This window comes from Haliotis rubra, unplaced genomic scaffold, assembly GCF_003918875.1.
Source record: "Haliotis rubra isolate DU_JTF1 unplaced genomic scaffold, ASM391887v1 Scf164, whole genome shotgun sequence".
Classification (NCBI taxonomy): domain Eukaryota; kingdom Metazoa; phylum Mollusca; class Gastropoda; order Lepetellida; family Haliotidae; genus Haliotis; species Haliotis rubra.
In genome coordinates this window covers 1012552-1040551 of record NW_025765603.1, presented here as the reverse complement: position 1 = coordinate 1040551, position 28000 = coordinate 1012552, and the positions used below count along the sequence as shown (strand labels likewise).

Sequence of the window (28000 nt, the reverse complement as noted above, 5' to 3'; positions counted from 1 at the left end):
GTCATATGTATATAATACACATATTATTTATATGATTTATGTCTCATGCATGTAATACAGATGGTATACAATACATGTCTACTGCATATATGAATGAATTTGTTATCATTGTATATCATATGTCTCATATGTATTATGTTATATCTACATAAGTTAAGAGCGCTACGAGAGCATATATCAGTTTCGCATTTTTTTATATTTATATGTAACAGACATACGCCAACGATTAAAACACATTAGGCGTTTAAATATTGCAATTGCGTGTATTCCGCTACGCCTTTCAAGGGAGACAACTCCAACCAGTTTCCTGGGGTTTTCCAATGTTGACCGAGACATGACCAGAACAACGAAACAGTAGGTAAAACAAAGGCCTTTTGTTGCAATACAGAAAACCACTAAAAGGTAGGAACTATATATTTCCCAGTATCGATCAACACCTTTTCAAATAACGTCTTTTCTTTAGTTTCACTAAACTTTATCTCTACTGAGTACATTTACTTCCGGGTTGCCACCATCATCGGGTGCGTGTTGTCAATGTCTGTCTTAGGGAGAGTCGTAAGTCGTGACGATAAATGTCTGCATCACACCTCACGGTGAAGGGCTTTTCTTGACTGCGGGACACCACCATGACACCTTATGGTGAGGCAGGGTCTAATCTTGACTGCGGGACACCATCATTACACCTTATGGTGAGGCAGGGTCTTATCTTGACTGTGGGACTTATCTTGACTGCGGGACACCATCATGACACCTCACAGTGAGGCCTGGCCTTATCTTGACTGCGGGACACCATCATGACACCGTGCGGTGAGGCCTGGTCTTATCTTGACTGTGGGACACCATCATTACACCTTATGGTGAGGCAGGGTCTTATCTTGACTGCGGGACACCATCATTACACCTTATGGTGAGGCAGGGTCTTATCTTGACTGTGGGACACCATCATTACACCTTACGGTGAGGCAGGGCCTTATCTTGACTGCGGGACACCATCATGACACCTAACAGTGAGGCCTGGCCTTATCTTGACTACGGGACACCATCATGACACCGTGCGGTGAGGCCTGGTCTTATCTTGACTGCGGGACACCATCATGACACCTTACAGTGAGGCAGGGTCTTATCTTGACTGCAGGTCACCATCATGACACCTTACAGTGGGGCAGGGTCTTATCTTGACTGTGGGACACCATCATGACACCGTACTGTGAGGCAGGGCCTTATCTTGACTGCGGGACACCATCATGACACCTTACAGTGAGGCAGGGTCTTATCTTGACTGCGGGACACCATCATGACACCTTACAGTGAGGCAGGGCCTTATCTTGACTGCAGCACACCATCATTACACCTTATGGTGAGGCAGGGTCTTATCTTGACTACAGGACACCATCATTACACCTTACAGTGAGGCAGGGTCTTATCTTGACTGTGGGACACCATCATTACACCTTACAGTGAGGCAGGGTCTTATCTTGACTGCGGCCCAGTGCGGGACACAATCATGACACCTTAGGGTGAGGCAGGATCTTATCTTGACTGTGGGACACCATCATTACACCTTATGGTGAGGCAGGGTCTTATCTTGACTGCGGGACACCATCATTACACCTTATGGTGAGGCAGGGTCTTATCTTGACTGTGGGACACCATCATTACACCTTACGGTGAGGCAGGGCCTTATCTTGACTGCGGGACACCATCATGACACCTCACAGTGAGGCCTGGCCTTATCTTGACTGCGGGACACCATCATGACACCGTGCGGTGAGGCCTGGTCTTATCTTGACTGTGGGACACCATCATGACACCTTACAGTGAGACAGGGCCTTATCTTGACTGCTGGACACCATCATGACACCTTACGGTGAGGCAGGGCCTTATCTTGACTGCGGGACACCATCATGACATCTAACAGTGAGGCAGGTCCTTATCCTGACTGCGGGACACCATCATGACACCTTACTGTGAGGGAGGGCCTTATCTTGACTGCGGGACACCATCATGACACCTTACAGTGAGGCCTGGCCTTATCTTGACTGCGGGACACCATCATGACACCTTACAGTGAGGCAGGGTCCTATCTTGACTGTGGGACACCAACATGACACCGTACGCTGAGGCCTGGCCTTATCTTGACTGCAGGACACCATCATTACACCTTACCGTGAGGCAGGGTCTTATCTTGACTGTGGGACACCATCATGACACCGTACTGTAAGGCCTGGCCTTATCTTGAATGCGGGACACCATCATGACACCGTACAGTGAGGCAGGGTCTTATCTTGACTGCGGGACACCATCATGACACCTTATGGTGAGGCAGGGTCTTGTCTTGACTGTGGGACCCCATCATGACACCTTACAGTGAGGCCTGGCCTTATCTTGAATGTGGGACACCATCATGACACCGTACTGTGAGCCAGGGCCTTATCTTGACTGTGGGACACCATCATGACACCTTACAGTGGGGCAGGGTCTTATCTTGACTGTGGGTGGGACACCATCATGACACTGTACGGTGAGGCCTGGCCTTATCTCGACTGCGGGACACCACCATGACACCTTACAGTGAGGCAGGGTCTTATCTTGACTGTGGGACACCATCATGACACCTTACAGTGAGGCAGGGTCTTATCTTGACTGTGGGACACCATCATGACACCTTACAGTGAGGCAGGGCCTTATCTTGACTGTGGGACACCATCATGACACCTTACAGTGGGGCAGGGTCTTATCTTGACTGCGGGACACCATCATGACACCGTACTGTGAGGCAGGGTCTTATCTTGACTGTGGGACACCATCATGACACCGTACGGTGAGGCCTGGCCTTATCTTGACTGCAGGACACCATCATTACACCTTACAGTGAGGCAGGGTCTTATCTTGACTGTGGGACACCATCATGACACCGTACTGTGAGGCCTGGCCTTATCTTGAATGTGGGACACCATCATGACACCGTACAGTGAGGCAGGGTCTTATCTTGACTGCAGGTCACCATCATGACACCTTACAGTGAGTCAGGGTCTTATCTTGACTGTGGGACACCATCATGACACCGTACTGTGAGGCCTGGTCTTATCTTGACTGTGGGACACCATCATGACACCTTACAGTGAGGCAGGGTCTTATCTTGACTGCAGCACACCATCATGACACCTTATGGTGAGGCAGGGTCTTATCTTGACTGCGGGACACCATCATGACACCTTACAGTGAGGCAGGGTCTTATCTTGACTGTGGGACACCATCATGACACCTTATGGTGAGGCAGGGTCTTATCTTGACTGTGGAACACCATCATTACACCTTACAGTGAGGGAAGGCCTTATCTTGACTGCAGGACACCATCATGACACCTTACAGTGAGGCAGGGTCTTATCTTGACTGTGGGACACCATCATGACACCGTACTGTGAGGCAGGGTCTTATCTTGACTGTGGGACACCATCATTACACCTTATGGTGAGACAGGGTCTTATCTTGACTGCGGGACACCATCATTACACCTTACAGTGAGGCAGGGTCTTATCTTGACTGTGGGACACCATCATTACACCTTACAGTGAGGCAGGGTCTTATCTTGACTGCGGGACACCATCATTACACCTTATGGTGAGGCAGGGTCTTATCTTGACTGTGGGACACCATCATTACACCTTACAGTGAGGCAGGGCCTTATCTTGACTGCGGGACACCATCATGACACCTCACAGTGAGGCCTGGCCTTATCTTGACTACGGGACACCATCATTACACCTTACAGTGAGGCAGGGCCTTATCTTGACTGTGGGACACCATCATGACACCTCACAGTGAGGCCTGGTCTTATCTTGACTGCGGGACACCATCATTACACCTTACAGTGAGGCAGGGTCTTATCTTGACTGTGGGACACCATCATTACACCTTACGGTGAGGCAGGGTCTTATCTTGACTGTGGGACCCCATCATGACACCTTACAGTGAGGCAGGGTCTTATCTTGACTGTGGGACACCATCATGACACCGTACTGTGAGACAGGGTCTTATCTTGACTGTGGGACACCATCATGACACCTTATGGTGAGACACGGTCTTATCTTGACTGCGGGACACCATCATGACACCTTACAGTGAGGCAGGGTCTTATCTTGACTGTGGGACACCATCATGACACCTAACAGTGAGGCAGGGTCTTATCTTGACTGTGGGACACCATCATTACACCTTACAGTCATGGCTCTTTGGTGAGGCAGCACCTCGCCTTGGCTGTCGGATCCAATCACAACTCTCAGTGAGGTTAGGCCTTGCCTTGGTCCTGCAGGGTGTTGTCAGGATCTTGACATGTGACGTTGTCTTCCATGCCACACCGACTCATTTCTTACCATGTGTATATTCCTGGGGTTTAAAACTAGTATGTGTGCCCGTTAGCTAGTGGCAAGAAATGTAGGCCTAATGGCCCCAGAGGCTAATAAGTTTTGGGTGTTGTTTTCAATACCACAGAAGCTGAAAACTAAACTGAACACTACATGTATCTGTATGGCTGCTGCTGGAAGCAAGATTATATATCTTTAAAGATACACATTGAACATTGTCATTCCTGACAGAAACATTCGCAGCGAAATTGATTGGTTTACTTTTCATCCAAATAAATTAATCATGAGTACATAATACTTGTTGTTTCTATCTTAACAGGGTCCATTTTAAGGGCCGAACCATTGTATATTCACATGTTATATGTGTGCTTGCATGGACATGTGTGCATGCGTGTTTTTGTGGAATTGGCAGGGCAGGGCAGGGTGGGGTGGGGTGGGGTGGGGTGGGAAGGGGTGGGGTGGGGTGGATGGGTGTGGTGGTGGTCTCCCACTGCTTTAAGACATTCTATAAGATGGCAATGAACATGTTTTCACAAAAAATACTATTCACACTTTGCTAAGGATCACATCATTGATTCAACAGAAAACTCTGATGTGGGGTCTAATTTGGTTTAAATATCTAAGCTTATTGTAAGCATGGATCCTAGGTTTCAGTATGTCATTGCATCTTGTGGATCCGATACCTGCTATTCACAGGTGTTGTGTACTTGTCAATCACTCGTTCCATGATTTGCAAAATGTTTGATTGATGCCATGAAAACCATTTCTATGGTTACTCATGTATCAAGTGCATAAGGTTAGATTAATGTGGCTGTTTGCCTAAAGAGGGGTTACCATATCATTATTTATCTAGTTTTAAATGGATACAATTTCAAATTATAAATCTATGTTTAAGTAAAGTTGAAGATTTTTGTGATCCTTAGCAGTGTGAGTAGTATATATTCTCCCCTGAGGATATGGATTGTTAAACTGAATATGAACATTTAATGCTTTTCCAGGAATATCAAGGTTTGGATACCAAGATGGGCTTGACAGACTGTATTATCACGGGAACCAAACGCTTCAACCACTGGGCCACCCCACTGCATAAACAATCGGTCAGAGGATGGAACCTGCTGATGACGTTGGACCCACTCCTGCTTGAACACAAGCACCTGTCACAAACCAGAAGAGGTCATGGACGGCTGTTGTGACACGCAAACATGACAGTGATAGAAATGACCCAAAATTCACATCACAGGTTTCAAATAGCATGATCTGGCATTACAACTGGAGGCCATTTGCACAATTACGGACCAAAAACATTCTGACGAAAATTTCTGAGATTGCATATTAGAGAATATGTCTCTCAAAGAAGAACCAATGGCGCATCACGATGTAGAGGGAATAAGGGGTAGACAGTCACTCCCCCCTGGCTGTAACACCTGGTGTCCAGACAGCTATGCATCATGTGTCGGCGCTGATGCCGGTCGGAGTCAACCGGAGGACATGGATGTTTCGGTCAACACGTTTATGTCGCTTGGTAAGAAGTTTACAAATTCAAGATGGTCTCTAGTAAACTCTGCATACTAGTATGTGCTGTTTCATTCAAAATATAGGAATGAAATGATATAGTCATGAATGTAAACAAATAGGTAAAATCTGTTTTCAGGAGAAAGAACACTTTGTTGAATATACTTTTCTAGGTGTTTGCAAAATAAATGTTCTTGAACGAGATACCCAACGGGTTTGAGACTGTTCCTTGTCTATATATTTATGTAAGAAGACGTCAGGAACATTTTGAAAATCTAGCTAAATTCAAAAGTACATGTGAATAAGATTAGTTCCAAAGTCTTTCTCTTGACCTCACTTTGACTCTTTCCTTGCAATGACAGAAAGAACCTGGTTCATAGGACATGTCTGAACAAACTGTGGTCCTGTGGTCCTTATATTTGTTTGCTGTTTAAAGGCACTCTGAGCAATATTCCAGCTGTATGATGGCGGCCTGTAGGTACCGAGCCACACCACCAGCCCGACCCGCGTAGACTTCTGAGACCCTTGTAACCCATACCCCGCGGGGTTGTTTCCTTGCAGATGGTACACACACAGTCAACAACATCAGAGGGTGTGAAGACATCGTGGTGATAAACAGCATCAAGGCGAGGGATGTCGCCATCAGAAGCAAGACTTCCGTCATCAACACTATCGAACATCAAGGTAGATGGTGCTGTGTGACTTTCAATGTAATTGCTATTGTGTGTTTTTGAATTCTTCTACAATATTTAGTGTTTTTGGTCTTTGTTATTCGCCGAAAATACATGCTGCTGTATTGAGATATTAATCTCAACATGATGAGCATGAGTGAGTGAGTGAGTGAGTGAGTGAGTGAGTGAACAAGCATTGGAGGTTGAGGTTACCCTCCTTTTCTTCTTTGTTCTTGATCCTCTATCTAGAAAATGTGTTTGAGGAAAAAATGGTACTTAAAAACATTTCAAGGCTTGAATTGAAACTGTTTACCTGAATCATACAAAGGGAACAAGTCACACAACCCCTGTAACAAAAAATCAATTTAATGTTTGACCCAGCAACAATTTGTTGTAAAATAGTAACATTGTGTTTATTTCCCCAGGAACTGAGCAGTCCAGTCCATCTCCATTTGAAAACCTTGTCAGTAAGTATATCCCGACCCATCCCTCGATAATCTCCAGGGTATACGTTACGATCACTCTCCACTATACCCTGGAGGCATCCACGGCTTGGGGCGATGATTTTATTACCTCCCTTGGCTGGCTCCGCATTCTCACAATAGCCAATCAGCTAAGCCGCCATTACAACCGAGCTTGCCAGTGTCAACAAAGATTGCGGCCGCAGTCGCAAAGGTTTGTTCGCAGTGCCACTCAGATTTTTTGGGAAATAATAAAGACAAACTCCCGGATCTGAAACTTTAAAAAGAATATATGAAAAAACTCCTTCTACTTTTTTCAGAGTACCAGTGCATCAATTGTGTTGCCAAGTTTAAATGGTTAGATAATTTAAGACGCGAAAGTGAGTAGTGATTGGTACGCTCAACTTTCCAGCGTAGGCACCTGACTGGATAAAAATCCAGCCAAGGGAGGTAATAAAATCATCGCCCCCCCAAGCCGTAGATGCATCCAGGGTATAGTGGAGAGTGATCGTAACTTATACCATTATCGAGGATGATCCCTACCTGACATTAATGAATGGGCTTAACATGAGTAGTTTTGCTGATATATTTTGCAGTTTGATCTGTTTTTAGGTGCTACTGTGGTATTCTGTCTAGAATAGGATCCAGGCAATATGTGTTCATCATCTGAGGTGAATTAATGGATTGGGTTGTTTTCTACACATCTTGAAGAAAGGGTCAAACCATTGCAGCTTGCTGCAATCTCTGTTGGGAGTGTTCAATGTTTTTTTGAGCCAAATAAACTGAAAACTAACTCTCACATTGATAGAAAGTCTTAGGGACCATTCATAATTTATGGCTAGGGGGTGCTGATGAGTTTTATGGAGAAGCATGTACTATGTGAATAACCCCCAGGGCTCCAGATAAGGGCCAGCTGAACAATTATGGGAAAGTGAGGAGAGGGGGTCATTGATTTTGTACATGACTTTTAGTGGGGTACAGGGCTCCAGATAATTTTTCAACATCAGGAGTATGTACTCCTTATTTGTTCAATATAGGAGTACTGGAAAACCTAAAGTGTACATTTAGAGTACTGAATGGAATTAAATGGCATATCAGTAATCTTGTGTTTCGTTTCTTTTATGCACCACAACATTGCTACTCTTGTGTAAGCAGGTCAATAAACAATAAACCAATACATATTCCGATAAATACATCCTGTAAATGATTCTAAGACCGTACACCATTACTGTGGTGGGTATCTGCTACGTTTTCCAAATCATTTCCTACCGTATCGTGCATATTTTTTATGTGTACATACGTCGATAATACATTTTGAATATTTTATATACAATATTGCTGACCCCACCTAGTACATGTGTACAAAGTGATGCCCCCCATACCTGGACCCCAGAACACAGTGGATGACCCCCATACCTCCCCAGAACACAGTGGATTACCCCCATACCTCCCCAGAACACAGTGGATGGACCCCCAGAACACACTAGATGACCCTCTTAAATCATCATCACACTTCTAGACATAAATTAAGAATGGTCCCTTATGTCAGCCTTATTGTTACTCTGAGGTAGGGTTGATGCCACTTTGAACTGCATGTTAGTTGGAAATGAGGGGCGGTGATTAGCAACAAGGAGGTTATGTTCAAGATTAATGTTGTTTGGGATGATATGCTGTATTGGAGTACCTATATTAACAAAATTTAATTTACTGAATTTTAGGTTCAACGTTGGGACTCATTCATGAAGCTGAAGCGAAGCCGTATGTTTCAACTCGTTCTGCTCGAACAGCGTTCCGTCTTCTTCATCAGTACGGTTCAATATTCATCAAAGGGAAATCTGGCTCCGGGAAAACCAGGCTTGCCTTACGTCTGCTGTCGCACATTTCAAGGAAAACAGGCAGAAAACCAGTTAATATATCTGAATGGCAACAGTGGGATTTCATCCCAAAGACATTTAACAAAACAAAGTTTGTGGTGTTGATTGATGACATATATGGTTCAAACAACTTGAATAATGATCGAATCAGAGAGTGTGAAAGATATTTTGATATCATGTGGCCTCAGGTTGAATCGGGAGATATCTTCTGCATCCTTACATCCAGGTCCGAGATAGCCATCTTGTGTAAATACAGGATGAAGAAATATGACATCGTGAAGAAAGCTCTCTGTGTGGACATGGATGGCAACAAGTACCCCTTAACGAGCAATGAAAAAAGAAACATGTTGAAAAAAATATGTGGTCTTGATATCAGCGAAGATGATTTTGTTAGGATAGATGAGGTAGAGATATCACTTGGATTTGTTCAGTGTTGTGTGTTTTTTACAGGCTGCAAGGAAGCTCAAATGAAAGGGATTGCATTTTTCTTTCAACCAACCGAGTTTATTCTTGCTGAGGTAAACAATCTACAGGTCAATGACAGTATTGGTTACCTGGTCCTACTGATAGCTTTGATGTGTAAAGGGGAGTTAGATGTGCGACAGATCCATCCAATCAAATGCCAGATTGGAACGCTTATAGCAAATTTGAAGGAGTGTTGTCACATGGCAGGCGATGTGTCTCTTTCCTATATTAAAGACAAAGCAGACTCGTTGTGCAGCACGTACCTCCGCCGCACTGGACTTGGCTACGCGTTCCAGCATCAGTCTGTACATGATGCTGTCTTTATGACCTTCGCCAAAAGGTATCCAGGCTTTTGTATAGACGTGTGTTCTTCTGACATGTTGATAGAGCTGGTTAGAACTGACACTGATGGCAACACTGTTAACACTGTTTGTCTTCCTGAACACTGCTTCCCCTCGCTGGCAGGTCGTATAACCAACCTGTTGGTGTCTGGTGATAGTCAGGTTCTCAACCATCCCTCGTTTCACCATGAGGACTTTGTGCAACTTCTTTTGGAAACATGGACAGATGAGCTCCTAATAAAACTGTTACTCCAGGATTTGAAACCAACAACTGTTTCCATTCCACATCCGATGTTGCTATGGAACAAAATTCATATGTTTACATACAGTAAATTGTCAACCGCCTTCATCCTAAATAAACACAAACATGCAGTCAAACAGCTGCTGTCAAGAATGGGAGACAGGTCTAAGTTTACATCCACTGATTTGGCCTGTGCGATTTATGTTCAGGATGACGACATCATCAGTGAGTTGATTCAGATGGGGGTGACACCTGATGTGGACTGTTTCAGGGCTCTGTGTCATTCAAAATGTGACAATAACATAGCGTATGATATTTACCAGCACCTTGAGAGCCAGATCGAAAGTGTGATTGATCTGGAGGACTTGTTCAGTCTTGCTGTTATGAATGGAAATACCTATCTGGTACAACTGTTGGTCCGAAAGCTGAAACAAAGCGGACAACATATGGACATGTTCCAGAACCAGTTGGTGATGTTACTGGATGCGAGTGGACGCACAAGCTTGAAAGGAAAGCACACTTTGAATGCAGGTAGTGGGGAAAAGTGCTACTTTGATATCATTGTTGCCTTGTTTACAACAGGGTGTGATACTGACATCAGCTACCTTGTGTGGCTGTCAGCCTGTCATCCAGACGCGACAGCCCTGAGATATTTCCTCCAGAACCCGAATATCAACCCTCTGAAGAGGTTCAGAAGTCCCGATCTTCTATACAGACACACCACATCCGTCCAACAAGCAGCAGCATTTGGTGGTACAGAGTGCATGCATGAACTCATTGAATATTCCACACAGAAAGGGATATCGATATATGAATGCTTGAATGGATTGGTAGACGAAGATGACAGTCCACTTGAATTAGCATTGGCATATGGTAATTATGACTGTATGACGTACCTCATCACTCAAGGAGCTGATGTGAGCAGACGGAATACATTTGGAGAAACGCTGTTACATGCAGCTGCTAGGGATATGAATTTGGATGCTGTCAACATCCTCTTGGACCACGGAGCTTCTGTAAATGAAGCGGATGGTAAAGGATCCACACCATTTACGTATCTATACCCTGATGATCAGTATTACAGGAACGAGTTTTGTTCATCGGCTACTGGAACTGTCAGAGCTCTTCTGGAAGCAGGAAGTGATGTCAATGAGTCTGATATTGATGGAAACACTTGTATCCTGAAAGCAGCTAGGATTGGTGACATCCAGACTGTCAGATACCTGTGTGATAAGGGTGCAGAACTGAATCTCAAATACAAAGAGCGAAAAACAGTGTTGCATCAGGTAACAGAAAACTGTGATTTAGAAACAACAAAATACCTCATTGCCAAAGGTGCTGAAGTAGATGCAGTGGACGACTGGGGCAGAAATGTTATGCATTATAGTGCATGGTCAGGGAAAGACACAGTAGAGAAACTCCAATACTTCAGAGCTGCCCACAACGGGGCGACTAGTGGGACAGACAGGTCTGGTAGAACGGCCCTGTTCTATGCTGTAGAGTCTGATGAGGAAGCAGTGGAAATGCTTGTTGAGGCAGGCTTGGATATTCATGCTACAGACATGGAGGATGCAACCTTGCTCCATGCAGCGTGCAGGCAACAGAAGAGACCCAGCTGTGAATCCATTGTGATGTTCCTGCTTGAGAAAGGTGTTGATCCGCATCTGAAGGATAAACATGGAAGAACCCCATTACACTATGCTGCTAATCAGAGACATTGTGAGAAGCTTGTGCAGCATCTTCTGAACTCAGGGGCGGATCACAATGCCGTGGACAATGATGGTAGCACCCCTTTACATTATGTGGCAAGGGCAGGGAGTGTTGGCCTGACCCTACAGCTGCTGCTGGAAAAAGGGGCTGATCCAGGTGTGCAGGATGAATCAGGTTGTACTCCACTACACCTTGCAGTGATGTCGCAGGGTGAAGAGAGTGTGAAGTTACTTCTGGATGGTGGGGCTGATCCATGTATTTCTGACAATGAAGGGCGCACAGCATTAAATTATGCCGTACTATCTCATCAAGAGGATATTGTCAAGTTACTTGTAGAAAAGGGAAACTTGTGAAGTCCTAAGACTAAATGAGCTTCTGGGGTTTGTGTGGGAATAAGGTGTGGATCAGGGTGGCTGCAGTGGAAACAGCGGGGGGTGTTGGGATGGGAATGGTTGTTGTAATCGGTTTTGGGGTGTGGTGGTCGTAGGATGGGTGGGAACTACTGTTCTGTCTGGGGTTGTTTGTTTGAAAGAAAATATGTTCTACAGTGAGTACTTTGAAATGAATAATTTCTTTGTCTGAAAAGAGGAGTCACACATGGTTGTTTTAACCAACAAAACTCACTAACTCACATACACTCACTCACTCATACTCCATATTGTAGTTTGGTTATTATTACCAATCATTATTTTATTGTTTATTTCACTGTTTTTGTAGTGATGTAATGTAATTCTCGCACAATCAGTAATGTTCTTCAGCATGGAATCTTGTTCATTCAGTAATGTTCTTCAGTGTGGAATCTCATTCATTCAGTAATGTTCTTCAGTGTGGAATCTTGCTCAATCAGTAATGTTCTTCAGCATGGAATCTCGCTCAATCAGTAATGTTCTTCAGCATGGAATCTTGTTCAGTCAGTAATGTTCTTCAGTGTGGAATCTCATTTATTCAGTAATGTTCTTCAGTGTGGAAACTCGCTCAGTCAGTAATGTTCTTCAGTGTGGAATCTCGCTCAATCAGTAATGTTCTTCAGTGTGGAATCTTGCTCAATCAGTAATGTTCTTCAGCATGGAATCTTGTTCAGTCAGTAATGTTCTTCCTTGAGTGTGGAATCTCATCATTATTTTATTGTTTATTTCACTGCTTTTGTAGTGATGTAATTTAATTCTCACACAATCACTAATGTTCTTCAGCATGGAATCTTGCTCAGTCATTGGTATACATCATAGTGGAATCTTGCTCAATCAGTAATGTTCTTCAGTGTGGAATCTCGCTCAATCAGTAATGTTCTTCAGTGTGGAATCTCATTCATTCAGTACTGTTCTTCAGCATGGAATCTTGTTCAGTCAGTAATGTTCTTCAGCATGGAATCTCATTCAGTCAGTAATGTTTTTCAGCATGGAATCTCATTCAGTCATTAATGTTCTTCAGCATGGAATCTCATTCAGTCAGTAATGATCTTCAGCATGGAATCTTGTTCAGTCAGTAATATTTTTCCTTGAGTGTGGAATCTCATCAGTAATGTTCTTCAGTGTGGAATCTCATTCATTCAGTAATGTTCTTCAGTGTGGAATCTCATTCATTCAGTAATGTTCTTCAGCATGGAATCTTGTTCAGTCAGTAATGTTTTTCCTTGAGTGTGGAATCTCATCAGTAATGTTCTTCAGCATGGAATCTTGTTCATTCAGTAATGTTCTTCAGCATGGAATCTTGTTCAGTCAGTAATGTTCTTCAGCATGGAATCTCGTTCAATCATTAATGTTCTTCAGCATGGAATCTCGTTCAATCATTACTGTTCTTCAGCATGGAATCTCGTTCAATCATTAATGTTCTTCAGCATGGAATCTCGTTCAATCATTGCACCTAAGAAGGAACCCAGTTACCCCAGTAACCATTCCTGTGTTCCCTTATGTTGAAAACTTATATTTATATGTTTTAAAAGATGTTTAAAAGAAGTTTTAAAACGTGTTTAATAAATTAATAAAGTTTATCACAAACATGCCTTGGCTTTTGAAATATTGGATATGTTATCACACGTCAAGGTCTTAACAGCCTCAGCTTGATATGTAATGCCATGTCAGGCTCCTCGCGGCGTTTTGTGTATTTGGTATACAGAAATGATCCCCAGCCACATCAGAATACAGCAACGTCCCCCAGGACGATTCCATTCTGCACTGTATCGTTTTCTTGATCGGAACTGTCGTACTGTTGTAATAGATAATTTTTGATGGAAACGAGCATACAAAATATATACGTAAGGAATATTTCACGATGCACAGTATTACTCGTAATCAGCTGAATACGGGATCAGTTTGAGGTTGCGAAATATATACCCGTCCGTCGTGTAGGGTACCGGGTGCGTTTCTGTAGTTTGACTTTGTTTAGTGTACATTTCTGTACACAGAAACGTACCTGGGGTACATATCTGTAGTACAACGACCCCTTCAGTGGTAGTGGGAGTAGCTTGGATGGTCCAATTTTAGAAAGATGAATGTTGGCCTTTATACAAGGTTGTAACGAGGCCGCAACAGTTGCCATCTCAGAGGTAAGATGTTGCCATGTGCTGTAAATATTGAAGCAGACTGATAAACCGGAAAGCTGTGTCTTAAACCTAGCCGGACACTAGTCTGCTACCATGTTTAATGAAAGTATCTGCACACATAATGAGTGGTGGCACAATGGATCGAGGTTTTCGCAAAGTTTTCATTTTTCATATTCATTTGATCATCAGTTACCTTTGGCATTGTATGAAATAAGCCAAAACCCCAGTCAGACATCAGGGCTGGTAACTTCAAAATGTTACCAGTCCAAAATGGATTTAACCAGAACAGACACCAAGATATGTCTCAGATGTATATAACATATATTTTTTTACCAGACCATCATCGGGCTGGCGAGCTGTAAATCTAGACCGTCCCTCTGAAATCAAACCCGTCTCGGTCGGTCGGACGGGCCTTATTTCATACAGTGCCTTTGGGTTGGTAGGAGGCCTGACAGTAATTGCGTTGACCATGGGGAGAAGGCTCGGGTCGACATTTCTGTGAGGGATCTCTTGCTTGAGACAAGCTACTTTAAAGCCTACATTCACGAAAGGGGCCACCAAGAATGAACACATTACAAGAAGTGGGACCCGGGTCTTCAGCATGACGCCAGCAAGTTTTACACCCGTTTTAGGAATAAGCAGCGATTTCAGGCGTCTGTTGTGAATCCAATGCCATTGGAGTGGGTGTGCGTTATTTTCACGTGTTGTGTTGAAAGATGGTGAATGTTGTTGTTTTTTCAATTTATCGTGTTTTGCACTGTTTTCTGAATTTCTTCGTAAAAGTTTCTCCTATTTATTAAGAATTTTCAAACGTTGATCAATTTGATTCAATAAAAATTACAGAAAACTTGAGAAAATATCACTCTGGACAAGAAAATGTGTACATTGAAACATCAGACAAGCAGACAAGTTTGCATGAATAAACAGATAAATTCATAAACACTGAAAACACTTAACATTGTACATTGAAACACCGGAGATCGAATAGCTAACAACCGGCTATAATATCAGCAGCGAAATGTGCACTGACGGGAAAGAGACTACTAGGGTTTCACGAAAAAGATAAAAAGACGTTCCATTTGTAGCAGGACAACCACAGGGGTTCGAATCACTGTTTGCACAATAATTTTTAAAAATAAAAATCTAGATTTTTGCAACCGTATATTGTTTTTATATGTTATGAGTAACTTATATGTCAAATTTGAACGAAATCGGTGAAGAAATGGATTTTTTAGAAAATTCTCCGCTACACTCATTACATAAAAATACACGTGTATTTTATGTAATGAGTGTAGCGGAGAATTTACGTGTATTTTATGTAATGAGTGTAGCGGGAGAATTTTCTAAAAAATCCATTTCTTCACCGATTTCGTTCAAATTTGACATATAAGTTACTCATAACATATAAAAACAATATACGGTTGCAAAAATCTAGTTTTTTATTTTTAAAAAATTATTGTCCAAACAGTGATTCGAATCCCTGTGAAGACACCTATACGCAGTGCTGTTTCACTGGGTCTGTTGGTTCTGGTGTTGGCAGGAAAACTGAATACCTCTTAGTCGTAACGTAAGATTTCATGACAAAAATATTAATAGACTTTGACAGGTGTAGATTAAACTTATATGTCTAACAGCACATGCATCAAGGGGAAAACATGATGTATGGCTGACCACTTAAAGATCACCTACACCATACGCATCACTTTTCAGAGATAAATATGCGTACATTCTCCCCCCCAAAAAGACTGCAATCTGAAGATTATACCAGATGGAACGCGCAAGCCTATTTTGTAATGAAATTAGATGGAAAGTACAGGGTGCGTGAGGGAGTGTGGTTTGTCGCCGTCTTCTGCAATGTTCTAGCAGGGATACTCTACAACATGATATAGTCTCCGTGGTTCTAGTAATCTCAATGCATGGGACACCAGAAACTGGCTTCGCAGATTGTATCCCATTCGTCACCACTCGATCCTTTCCGTAATCTCCAAGTATTCGGCTTGTCCCGAAATAACACGAGTTGGTCACGAATGATTGTATCCATGCACAGGCAAATTGTAGCGCAAATAGGGATGCGCATCAAAGAGAAAAATGACCTCGCTCGCATATAGGAAGACTGGTCAAGTTCTCGTTGTTGCGCAACCCTATTTGCGCTACAATTTGCCTGTGATCCATGAGTGATAACATCCTCGGCGTGATGTGTAAATGATTTAACCACTAGGCTATCGTCCAGAATAACTTGAGGTCACTTGGCTTTTCCTGCCAAAATACTTTCTTATTTCATTGAATGACTTCACGAAAAAGACATTTTCAAGAATTTCACCTTTTACTCGTACAATGTCCGTCTCAGCAACTGTCGTATGCGAGCAGCGCAAGCTAACCAGTCTAATTACTGTTCCACTCGAGTGTAGCATCATTTTCTCCAGACAATGCTTCACCACTAAACATAAAATGAAAGCACCATGTCTTTAGTTGTATACCAAGTTTTATGAAGTGAGTACAGAAACAATACCACGTTCTCGAGGTAAAGTTGGGAGATAACCGGATTATACAGCCCTGAACAGAGGTTTCCGATGAAGACATCTCAACACTACAACATAACACTATTAAGCAGTGAGCTTACGTTTACGCCGCTTTTAGCGATATTCCAGCAAATTTATCCCGACGGGGGACACCAGAAATGGGCTTCACACATTGTGCCCATGTGGTAGATCGAACCCGGGGTTTTGTTGGGGTTGGGTTTGTTTTTATTTAGGGGGGGGTGTGCTTTTAACCACTAGGCTACCCAACCACCCTAATCATCAAAACGGTGGTGGTATTTTGTGGCGCAATGAACAAAATTCACAAATATGATGAAAGTATTAATTATTATCGTGTGCAGTATTAATCTTCGTGAATACATATGACATTCTTTGGCATTAGCCATCATATTAGGTTTTGCATCTTGAGTGCTCTGCCGTGATATTGCTTGAATATTGTTAAAAGCGGCGTAAAAACGTACTCGCTCACTCACTCACTCACCAGGAGTGTAAAAGGAATGGTGCACTGCGTATTCTTCCATATAATCAGATACAGGCCAACCCATTCGAAACATAAAGTACATATATTGTGGTCATTAGCTCTAACTTAACCTGATCTAAGATATTGCATCTTGTACTCTCTTAGATAGCTTCCAGGCTCACTACATCTCGAGAAAGTTCTACATGTGGTAGATAGGCCTATGCCGTTGATTGTGACAGATATGTACTCTTACACAGAGAGAAAATTAACAAAGCAGTTTTTCCCATCCTCGTTGACAAACTGGATGTTGATAGTTATATTCAAACTCAACCCTTGGAAGAGAATGATTTGGGGCTTCAGTTACAATCTGGAATTGTGAAGCGTATCTCATTCATAGTGTGAATAGATCGTAATATTGAAAAATGCACTAGAATCACCCCATCCCCAAAACCACCCTACAAAACGAAGTGTGTCTTTATTTGTCAGCTTAATTGTGCCAAAACACGTGTGCCATTTTACCGGAGAAATTAATCATTTTGACCAGAAAAGGTCGATGACCAGTTAACTGGGCCGTTTTGACAAAATTCCCTTAGTCCCTTTTTATCCCACAAAATAAAATTCCAGTCTAGACTATAAAGGGTGTCACGTCTGATGTCACATTTTATTACTCTCATCTTTAGGTCTTAGCTTGGATTAGTTAGCCTTTGGGCAAATATTAGTTTCAGAACAACGAGTCACGTCAGCCGGAGGCAAGTTTATTGCGTGTTGACTTGTTGAAAATGGTTTCTTCCGGTTAGATTGATCCGGTTTATTTATCAGAGCGGAAGTAGAATTAGAAGTGAGTTGACACATCATGGCGAACGACGGCATGAACGAGTTTGTCTCCTATGTGAAAAATGGTGTTCAAGCCGGTGATCCAACAGTCATCGGTATCTTAGTAGCAGTCATAGTAGGATTGTTCACCCTTGGTATGTTCTTTCTTATTCATTTTGTCGTAACTGTCACCCATGCTGAAATATACATCCATATGGCAAACCATATGGCGATATTTTGGTTTCGGATTTTACTTAGTCAATCAGGTTGGGGAAACCTACCGATCGGCCTATAATAGGCCTAACGGGATGTTATAGGCCGTTCTGCCTATTTTACTATAGGCCGATCGGGCTATATTTGAACATTTTTCTAATTATTTCACAAATGATCAATTTCCGAACGAAGTGGTCATATTTTATCATTGAGATGAATAGTTAATCGACCTCCTCAGCTTGAAAAAAATAAGATTTTGGACAAAATGGAAATTTATAGCATGTTCAGGAAAAGATGTTCCATTAAGACAACAATTTTTCATAGATTTTCCTTTTGAAATCTAAAACTGAATATTCTATGTCATTAATTGTCAGTGAAAATTGTCAAAAATATTATAGACTTATATTTAATTAGCAATTTTCAAACTCCTTTATTATGTGATGAAAATTCTCAAAAAGGGTTTGAATGAGAACCTTAGGACATTTAAGCTTGAATGATGTTAGTATCCTCATGCGGAAATGCACCACTTCAAATTAATTTGATAAATATCATAATTATAGGCCAATCAGCCTATAGCAAAATAGGCAGAACGGCCTATAATACTCCGTTAGGCCTATTACAGGCCGATCGGTAGGTTTCCCCAACCTGTCAATATGTTTTCCGATAGATCGACATGTTCTCAAAAAATGTGTTAAGACAAATTTCTATTAATTTATTGGAAAGACTTCCGCCCGTATCCCCTTATTCTAGTCAAATCATCTCACCTGAATATGATATATTCCTCATCTGATAAGGAGTTTTAAAATGTTAGTTTAATTGTATCTAAACATACCGAAAGACATATCCAACTTCTAAACATGCGACTCAAAGAAAATTTTCCCCATGTTAAAATTTAGGGGGGATACGGGCGGAAGTCTTACCATCAGCTGTTTGAAATGTTAATTTCGTCTGTGCGTATTGGTTTCGTGTCATTATGTATCCTTGTTTGGTTACACGGAACGCTATATATGTATTTGTTCTTTTATTTCTAAACGATTTTCCTGATACTACATAAATTAATAAAGACTAGAACCAAAGTCCAGTCAACGATATGTTAAAGCGTATCCACTAATGCCAATAGTATTTATCTACTTTATGAATTTCCATTGAACTGTTTTTCTGAAGTCAGAATATTAACAATTTTGACACTGTAGCTTCTGTAAGCTAGTAACAAGATAATAACAAGAATAACATCTTAATTTTACAACTTGACTGTACTCTGTACATTCTGCAAACAGCTGGTGTAAACATGATCATCATGGTCATCTCAGCTGATTGGTAGATGTTTCTAGCTTGAATGTTGCATATTGTTGCATTGATGATTGATTGTTCACCTTTTCAGTTATATTTGCCTTCCTTAGTGGGAAACAAAACAAAAGAAGTGGCGTCCTACTCCTTGGTATTTGTGATGCTGGAAAAACCCTACTTTTCTCAAGGGTAAGATGATGACAGTGATTCCTTATGTGACAGACAATAATTAACACGGTTAAGAGGCAGGTCTCCAAAATAAGCTGTCGACTTGCATAGGATATGCAAAATAAATCACCATTACTATCTTTGCCATAAATGCTTGAGTCCACTAGCCTGAATTTGGCCTTCAGCATAATGTTTTGTACATTTACTGTTATCATCAAGATCATATTGTCTATCAGCTGAGTTTACAGAACAGAATTATATTCGACTCAGGCTTTGTACAAGTGGGGAACAAGGGGGTGTAAAGAAAACATTTATGATAACCACTGTAACTTGCACACTGGCAATACTGAGGAAAACATGAAGCCTAGTCATTCTGTAAGAAGTGAGAAACAGTACAGATGGCAAAAACAGTCATCAATATCGGGACGGTGAAAATATATATGATACAACTAGAGTAAAGTATTCAAAGAATGTTTTTGGTCAAGACACCATATTAGATTGTTTTGACAAGGCCCTAGATGAAGAGGGGCGATAGAGATGTCAGTAGCGATGGAATTAACTACAGAGTTGCATCCCTTAGTTGTGCATGGATCTGATGTTTTTGGATTCAAATTCCAGATTTCTCGAAGATTATGACACTCATTATGTTCATTTGTACATTACCAGTGAAGATCTGGGTTAGAATTGTTGTTTAGCCATTTATGTCGTAATGGTCATCAAACAGTGGTCAGGTTTGCTGGTGATTAATGGGTGTCTTCATATTGCAGTTGAGTATTTTGATGCTCATAATGTCAGCCACTTGTTTGTCATTTACAGTCTTGATTGTTTGCAGACTGTCATGTATAGCTGGTATAGCTAGGATATTGCAGAGTATGATGATAATACAACAAACATTCCCAATACTTGTAGATTTCATCAGAGTAAAACATTTTGAAGGCCTGAATCACTTTGTCATCTTTAGCCTTTCATGTCTCAAAAAGCTAAACAGATCAGCACTTACACATGAATACATGAAATATTATTTTAACTCTTACAGCTTGTGTACAAGACATATAAGGAGACGTACACATCCACCAAGTCCAATTCTGGAAGCTACACTGTACCAGACTCAAATGTAAGTACACATACTTCAAGTATATGCTTCTAGTCATGCAATATAGTGGGGTAGCCAAGTGGTTGAAGTGTTCCCATCAAGACGGTGATGGTATTTATTAGAGCTATAAACAACATGTGATGAAATAATATTGTATGCAGTATTAGTTATTGTGAATACATATAACATTCTTTGGTATTAGCCATAATACTAGATTTTTCATTATGAGTGCCCTGTCGTGATATTTCTGGAATGTTAAAAGCGGCGTAAAACTAAACTCATTCACTCACTCTCGCTTTGGTCATGTTTTTGTTAGATGCAGATTATTTAAGAGTGAGTGAGTGCGTGAGTTGGGTTTTATGCTGCTTTTGGCAATATTCCAGCAACATCGCGGCGGGGGACACCAGAAATGGGCTTCACCCATTGTACCCATGTGGGGAATCAAACCCGGGTCTTCAGCGTGACGAGTGAATGCTTTTACCACTAGGCTACCCCACCACCCCAGAATATTTAAGAGAGAATGGATGTAAATGATATGGCTTGCAAGCTGTGCAGGATGGAACAAGGCTGTATGAAAAGGTCTATCTTGCATATAGGATGTAGTATTTACGTCCAGTTGACATGATTAAAAGCTGGCTGACCATGTTAAATCATGTTAAATACTAGTTTCTTATTGACATATTCCAGTGATCTGCACAAAGTATGAACTCATGTACTATTACATAGCTGAAATACTCATTCTCTCACTCATTAGATGCTCATGCTGTTGATCACTGGATTGTCTGGTCCAGATTCTATTATTTACAGACCACTGCAATATAGCTGGAATATAATAAGTCATCTTCTGTAGCGCCAAACACCAAGTGATTGCTCGCGCCGCTTAATCAGAATCTGATTCTTATTACCCCGGATAACCCAAGCTGCCTGTTAGGCGTGAGAAGGTTATAGTCACATGACTTTTTCCAACCGGGTACCCATTTTCTGCTGGGTGAACAGAGACAATTGGAACAAACTCACTTGCCTAAGGTGAGACCACATGCATCACATGTGCTTCGTTGTGGGGCAGGACTGAAGTCCTAGAAACTGTCAGGTCAAGCTGCCAAACACAGTCACCCATCCAAGGATTGTCCGAGCTCGACGTTGCTTAACTTCAACTGATTCGTGACCTGAGCTCTGTGCACAGGACCACGCACCACCACTTCTTTGATTACTTAACACAAATACTCTCCATTTAAAGACAATATTGTGTGCAAGGAGAGACCAAGCTTAAGAGACCCGTCTGCCTGTGTGACCTGAAAATATTTTACAAAAACTTTGCTTTCAGAAAAGTCTGAGAGTGATTGATCTGCCTGGCCATGAGAGATTACGGTTCCAGACAATGGAGGAACACAAGGGCCTTGCAAGGTATTTCTACATACAGTCAAATCCCGATGAGTCGAATGCCGGGTGTCTCGAATATTATGCATAACTCGAAGTCCCTGTCGGTCCCGACCATTCCCTGTTATAGTTGTCATTATGTGAATACCGGTTACACGAATTCGACTCATAAATACACACGATGACTCGAGAAGAAAATTTGGTCCCATGAGATTCAAACAACAGCAATCTTGTATACATAAGCCGAAGTCAGTTGATGAGAAGTTGATTGGTGTAGCAAACTGATCCAATTAACAAACCAGCGCGGCTCACACCTTTCCGCCTTTGACGGGGTGAGTTCAAAAGGCAGATTAGTGATTTTACGGAAATCACTGTCTGTGCTAATCAGACTGGAACTGATAAGGTGCCCTATTAGTGATAGGGTAATCATTAGATAAACAAATGCTTAGGCGGAAGAATTAGGACTTGATCATCTATTTTTCTACCCTCATAGACATACCTATGTCTCGAATACATCGATAAGTCGAATTTATTACTTGGTCCCCAGAGATTCGACTCATCGGGATTTGACTGTATCTCGGTTGACACAACGTCAAACTACTTAAGACAACAATTTAGTTTGTTTTGAAGTGTTCTCATGACTGGATACATAGATTTACATGATTCCTGTTTGGTACATGTACATGATGTATAGTAAACTACAGGCATAACAAACTCAAAGACAAAACTAAAGTCAGTTCCTTATAACCATGGTAACCGTAGTTTGGTGTATGTATTTCGACTACATATGCAGCAAGCAACCAGTTTAACATATGTTATATTTAGGATTACACTACCTCAGCATTGTGTAAAATCAGTGTATTCAAAGCAACCAGTTCTTATTGAGCATGTTTGTTAAACATATAGTTAGCTGTATATGGTATGCTGTATATGGTATACTGTACATGGTATACTGTATATGGTATACTGTATATGGTATACTGTATATGGTATACTGTATATGGTATACTGTACATGGTATACTGTATATGGTATACTGTACATGGTATACTGTACATGGTATACTGTATATGGTATACTGTTTTCTGGTTCTTCTTCAAGTAATCAAAGAAGTAAACACCCAACATATTTATTATAGTATATAAGTTGATTTATCACATGTTGCATGACATTTCTTTAATATTGCCAAAATTGGCGTTAAAACCATATTCATTTACATAATTATGTTAAAGAACCACTAAACTTTGTTTTTTGTTACTCTTTTAACCATTACATATGAAAGATTTGTGGTTAGTCTTATGCGGAACACCAAATTTATTCTTTAAAAACTTGTGGTTAATTAATACCGAGCGATTAAAAGTGGCCAAAAAGTCGCCTGCTTCCCTCTCGCCCGCCATCGAAACCACAGACAGGTTACGTAACTCTGTCGCCAGAGCACTGCAGTGACGTCATATGAGGAACGATTTTCAGTTAGTTGTATAGAAAATGTGTAGCACGCTCATCATTTTGATGATTTCTCGACATCAACGACGACATGCCGAATCGTTGCTTTGTCGTCAATTGCTCCTAGGGGTCGGGCGATGGGAACAATATCAGGCCATTACCTTGTTCGAGGAATGTATCCATCAATATCCACAAAACTGTTCCAAATGATGTCTTTTAACAGTTTAATATACGAAAAAGTGATAAATCTTTTCAGGTATTGGTGTATAGTCTCATTGGTCACCCAAGATAGCACACCTGGCAACTAATTGCATAATGTCCGCCTTTCTTTAAAAACAGTAATTTAGTTAGCCAATAATGGGCAATCAATCAATGTATTGCCGGTTAATCCTTTGAAAGAAGGACGTTGTTTTTACGCAGACACCGACACGACAGAGTGTATTCAGTATAGATTAGTAAATCTACATACATAAACACTACCTTTTGACAAATCCGCTGTGTAAGATAAAAGTAATTAATCAATCAGCGTGTTATCGGTTAATCCTTTGATCGATGTTTATAATGTTGAATATTTACTCCAGACACAAGAAATGCCAAATGGGAACCTTTGTCGGGTAATCTAAGTGTGTTACCACTAATTATACCTGTTATAAATTCATTAACTGACCATCAAGTGAATGATGACAAATAACATGTGTAGGTTTATACCACCTAACACGGGTTACAACGAGGGAGTATTAATTGCTGTATTGCATGTGAAAACTTATGGGCCGACACTGTTTTGAGAATACAAACAGATTTTTACATGACATGATTAAATATCGAGGTAAAACAACACAGAAATGGGATCAATTTGGATCAGTCATTATACAAATAGGGCCTAACGACACCAATCGATTTTGACAGAATCGTCTATGAAAACAAGTTGTAACTCGGAAACTAGGCAAAGCAGGAGACAAAATTAAATGACAGTAGATTGTGAGTACATATAGCTTTCATTTTCCACAACAATTGTCACGATTTCAGGTTTATACAAGCCTGTAAACACGATAATTTACCCCCTAAAATGTAGATGAATTCTGCATCGTCTCTCAAAGCTATTCCTCATATGACGTCACAGAGGCGCGCCGCTCTGATTGGTTGAAATTTCGTTCGCGGGTGAGAATTGTGCACTGTTGTCAAAAAGGTCGATTTAAGTCAATTAAAGGTCGAAATGAGTAGTTTTAATGACGGGGTTTCATTTATAACGATGCCAGTTAGTGATTTATGTATTTGTACCCCCTAGGGTTTATGTGACCTTTAATACATGTTTGACAGTCTGTAGACAGTAGGTAGCAGTCTGTGTCGAAATAGATTCAGTAGATTAATACTGTTATTTATGTATTAAATCTGTACAGTTACAAGAGATTGGTCTGCACCCCCATACATGTCTGTGTTGTGTTTATCCAGGGCCATCATTTTCGTCATCGACAGCTTGACTTTCCAGAAGGAGATAAAAGAGGTGGCTGAGTAAGTGAATAACAGGGATAGAAATATTTTTTTATCTAGGTGTGCCTAAGGGCACCAGACAAATATTTTAGGTGTGCCTTTCAGAAATGAAGTGTGCCCACATGTTTTTGGAATAAATGACAATGATGATGATCATTTGAAATTTATTGTTAAATAAAGAAATGGGTTTATGAGCATTCAAATATGTATGGTATTATTTAGTTTGGAAAAAAATAATTGTTTTGGGGATTAAATGACTGAATGTGAGTTATGTGTCTAGAAAATTGTGTCAAATAGGCGTGTCAAAAGGCCACAGAGAACATTTTTCAGCCATGCCATTTCAATATTTACTGTGCCATGGCACACTAATATATGGGGTATTTCGAACCCTGGAATAACCTGTCTTTATGCAATATGATTTTGTGAGGTGATTTCTGGAGATTACATGTAGTCCCAGAATATAGTTTTTTATTTAAAAGTAAGTCTACAAATTAAAGAATAAAATCCAGTTACAACCAAGAACAATACTTAAATTCACAGTGAAGCAACTTAGACTTGAGTTGGAGTCATTTTTTAAAAGACAGGTTTACAAGTTTTATGTCTCACAACATGTACTACTCAGTGTCAATGTCAATACAAAGGAGATTATATTTTAAGTCTGTAATTGTCATTGTGTAAAAAATTAATTAACTGACGTAGCAATTACAGGTAACCATGGCAACCTCACTTGATAGCATCCACCAAATTTATTTGTCACCATCTCTAAGGACAGTCTGACACTTAGGTTTTTGGGGAGGGGAATATGTCTCAAAATTTAAGGAATTAATTTTTTTTCCATCCTCCATAGAACTTTATAATTTCCAGTCAACCATTGTTGTCGAAAATTAGCGTTCATGTTTGTTGTTCCTTTGTTGACAGACAGCTTTACACGGCACTCAGCGACAACACCATCTCCAGTCTGGCTCCACCCATCTTGATTCTATGTAACAAACAGGATATGACCCTGGCAAAGGGGGCAAAGGTCATCCAGGGTCAACTGGAAAAAGAGATGTAAGTTTGAAGTTTATCCTTCTATCTTAGGCTTTGTTGAATGAAAGATTTGGAGAAAGTTGGGCAGCATCTGGGGTTTGGGTGGGGGTCCTGGTGGAGGAGCATGTGTTTGGATGGGGGTGGTTGGGTTGGATGTGTTTGGGTGGCTTTCCGGGTGTGGATGGGGGTGCAGTGTTTTGGGTGGGGTTTGAGGTTAATGTGTTTTGAGTCCTGGTGGTTTCTGTAATTATGATATCAATTTTGAAGCCATTTTTATTTTAATTGATTAAGGGTCATTGGCTTGGTTCGTGTTTAGTTAAAGGTTACGGGAGATAAACATGCTTTGTGTTGAGGTCATGGAACTTTTCATTGGATACTTCTAATTGTAATTTGGAACTATGCACATTTACCATATCACAGTCTTCCTAAATTGTGCTGAAACACCATGATTTAACTGAAACACTTGTCAAGGAGGCTTACATCCATTTCACTCACTCACACTTTACTTCCAGGAATACTCTGAGAGTGACCAGGTCTGCCGCTCTTCAAGGAACCGACAACACATCCAATAATAACACATATCTCGGCAAAAGAAATAAGGATTTTGAGTTTTCGGATGTAAAGCCTTTCAAGATCACATTTGCAGAATGCAGTTGCAAAGGCAAGGGAGATAACTCTAAAGCTGACCTGTCTGATGTTGAATCATGGCTGAGCAAAGTGGCTTAAGCAAATGTGTGTGTCATATGTTTGTAGCAATGTGTATAAAATCTCATCACATCATTCGCTCTCTACAGATTTATATGTCCATAAATTTTGGAACTCTTGTGATGGAATGTAAAAATGGTATCATTGAAACTGAGGTGATATTTATATTTATGTTAACTAGTCATAAGATAACACACAGCTAACTAGAAAGTTGGTAAAAGTTATAAACATGCTAATGAGGTAATGAAATACTTTATAATCAGCTTTAACAAATGTCTTAAAGCTAGAATTAGTCAATACATAAGTGGAAATATTTAACATAATTATACTGCACAGACATTTAATGCATTTGACATACATGTCAGCCAGTATTTTCATAGAGCACCTGTATTTTAATTGTTGTAGCAAGTATGTTAAGAATGCATAGGTTTGGGATTAATGCATGAGCGTATAATATGCAGGCGTTCAAAAATCCCATCGCCCGACGCCCGGGGCAAGTAAGTTTCATTTCGGGCAATGAAATAATGGTATCTTACTTGTCCGTGGTCTACTAGATAATTTCCACTTATGGTTTCAACCTGCAAATAAACTTGGATTTAATTTCATATCTGCTCAAAATGTAGCTATTAAATTTCGCAATCATTATAAAGTAGAGTTATCTTTCTTTGCTATTTATATCTTTTCAATAAATAGTCCAGTAAGCATTAACATCAAATACCATGTTGATTTATTCTTTCATAATTACATCATCATGATTATTTCATGAAATCAGGACAAGCTGAAAATTGGTCAGGACAAGTTACTTTCTTAAAGTCACTTGCCCTGTGGCAAGTGGCTTTTTAAAAAAAAATTGAACCCCTGAATATGATAGCAGAAAGTAGGTATGTAAACTGTCGATTCATTAAGATAATTTGAAAGATAACAGGAGGAGAAGAGGAAAGAGAAAGAGAAAAGAGGGGCGGGGGAGTTTGGGCACCTGCGATACTTTAAGAGATAAAATGTTTGGTTGGTTGTTTTTTTCTCTTCTTCAATAGATAGATTTGTTTTCCTTTGAAAGGTGTCAAACGGTTTTATTCTTCTTTTTACAACACATTGTTTGAGGGCATCAGTTATGTCCAGGCAATTTTATGACCTTTCTCTTTGTTAAAGCAGAAACATGTACAATGTATATTTGTTTTCTTTCGTATTTGTGTTTTGCACTTTGTATTG

The 28000-nt window shown here is 40.8% G+C and overlaps 2 protein-coding genes and 2 long non-coding RNA genes across 10 annotated transcripts; 2 read left to right on the top strand and 2 right to left on the bottom strand.

Moving 5' to 3' along the window:
- Window positions 1-288: 288 nt before the first annotated feature.
- On the top strand, window positions 289-12455 carry LOC124271888. 5 transcript variants are annotated; one of them, XM_046707058.1, is made up of 5 exons: window positions 289-354; window positions 5363-5886; window positions 6438-6560; window positions 6973-7014; window positions 8727-12455. In XM_046707058.1, the coding sequence occupies exons 2-5, from the start codon at window positions 5706-5708 to the stop codon at window positions 11990-11992; spliced, it is 3612 nt and encodes a 1203-aa protein (XP_046563014.1). In that variant the 5' UTR covers window positions 289-354; window positions 5363-5705; the 3' UTR covers window positions 11993-12455. The 5 variants fall into 5 exon arrangements, with proteins under 5 accessions (XP_046563014.1, XP_046563011.1, XP_046563015.1 ...); XM_046707055.1 differs by having other exon boundaries at window positions 295-402; XM_046707059.1 differs by having other exon boundaries at window positions 315-358.
- LOC124271891 lies at window positions 1279-4009 on the bottom strand. Of its 3 annotated transcripts, XR_006897172.1 has the most exons (4): window positions 3866-4009; window positions 3666-3715; window positions 1402-1451; window positions 1279-1351 (listed from the first exon to the last, which is right to left on the bottom strand). It is a non-coding gene; the product is annotated as an uncharacterized LOC124271891 (long non-coding RNA). The 3 variants fall into 3 exon arrangements; XR_006897170.1 differs by lacking the exons at window positions 1402-1451; window positions 3666-3715; window positions 3866-4009 and adding exons at window positions 1662-1711; window positions 1812-2018 and having other exon boundaries at window positions 1288-1351; XR_006897171.1 differs by lacking the exons at window positions 1402-1451; window positions 3666-3715; window positions 3866-4009 and adding exons at window positions 1512-1711; window positions 2062-2084 and having other exon boundaries at window positions 1311-1351.
- Window positions 12456-12767: 312 nt separating the features above from the next.
- Window positions 12768-12963, bottom strand: LOC124271889. Its single transcript, XR_006897169.1, has 2 exons — window positions 12859-12963; window positions 12768-12823 (listed from the first exon to the last, which is right to left on the bottom strand). It is a non-coding gene; the product is annotated as an uncharacterized LOC124271889 (long non-coding RNA).
- A 5044-nt stretch (window positions 12964-18007) lies between these two features.
- LOC124271884 (signal recognition particle receptor subunit beta-like) lies at window positions 18008-26868 on the top strand. The gene is made up of 7 exons (XM_046707051.1): window positions 18008-18143; window positions 19583-19677; window positions 20693-20770; window positions 22074-22153; window positions 25019-25078; window positions 25976-26107; window positions 26599-26868. The coding sequence occupies exons 1-7, from the start codon at window positions 18029-18031 to the stop codon at window positions 26810-26812; spliced, it is 774 nt and encodes a 257-aa protein (XP_046563007.1). The 5' UTR covers window positions 18008-18028; the 3' UTR covers window positions 26813-26868.
- The last annotated feature ends 1132 nt before the right edge of the window (window positions 26869-28000 follow it).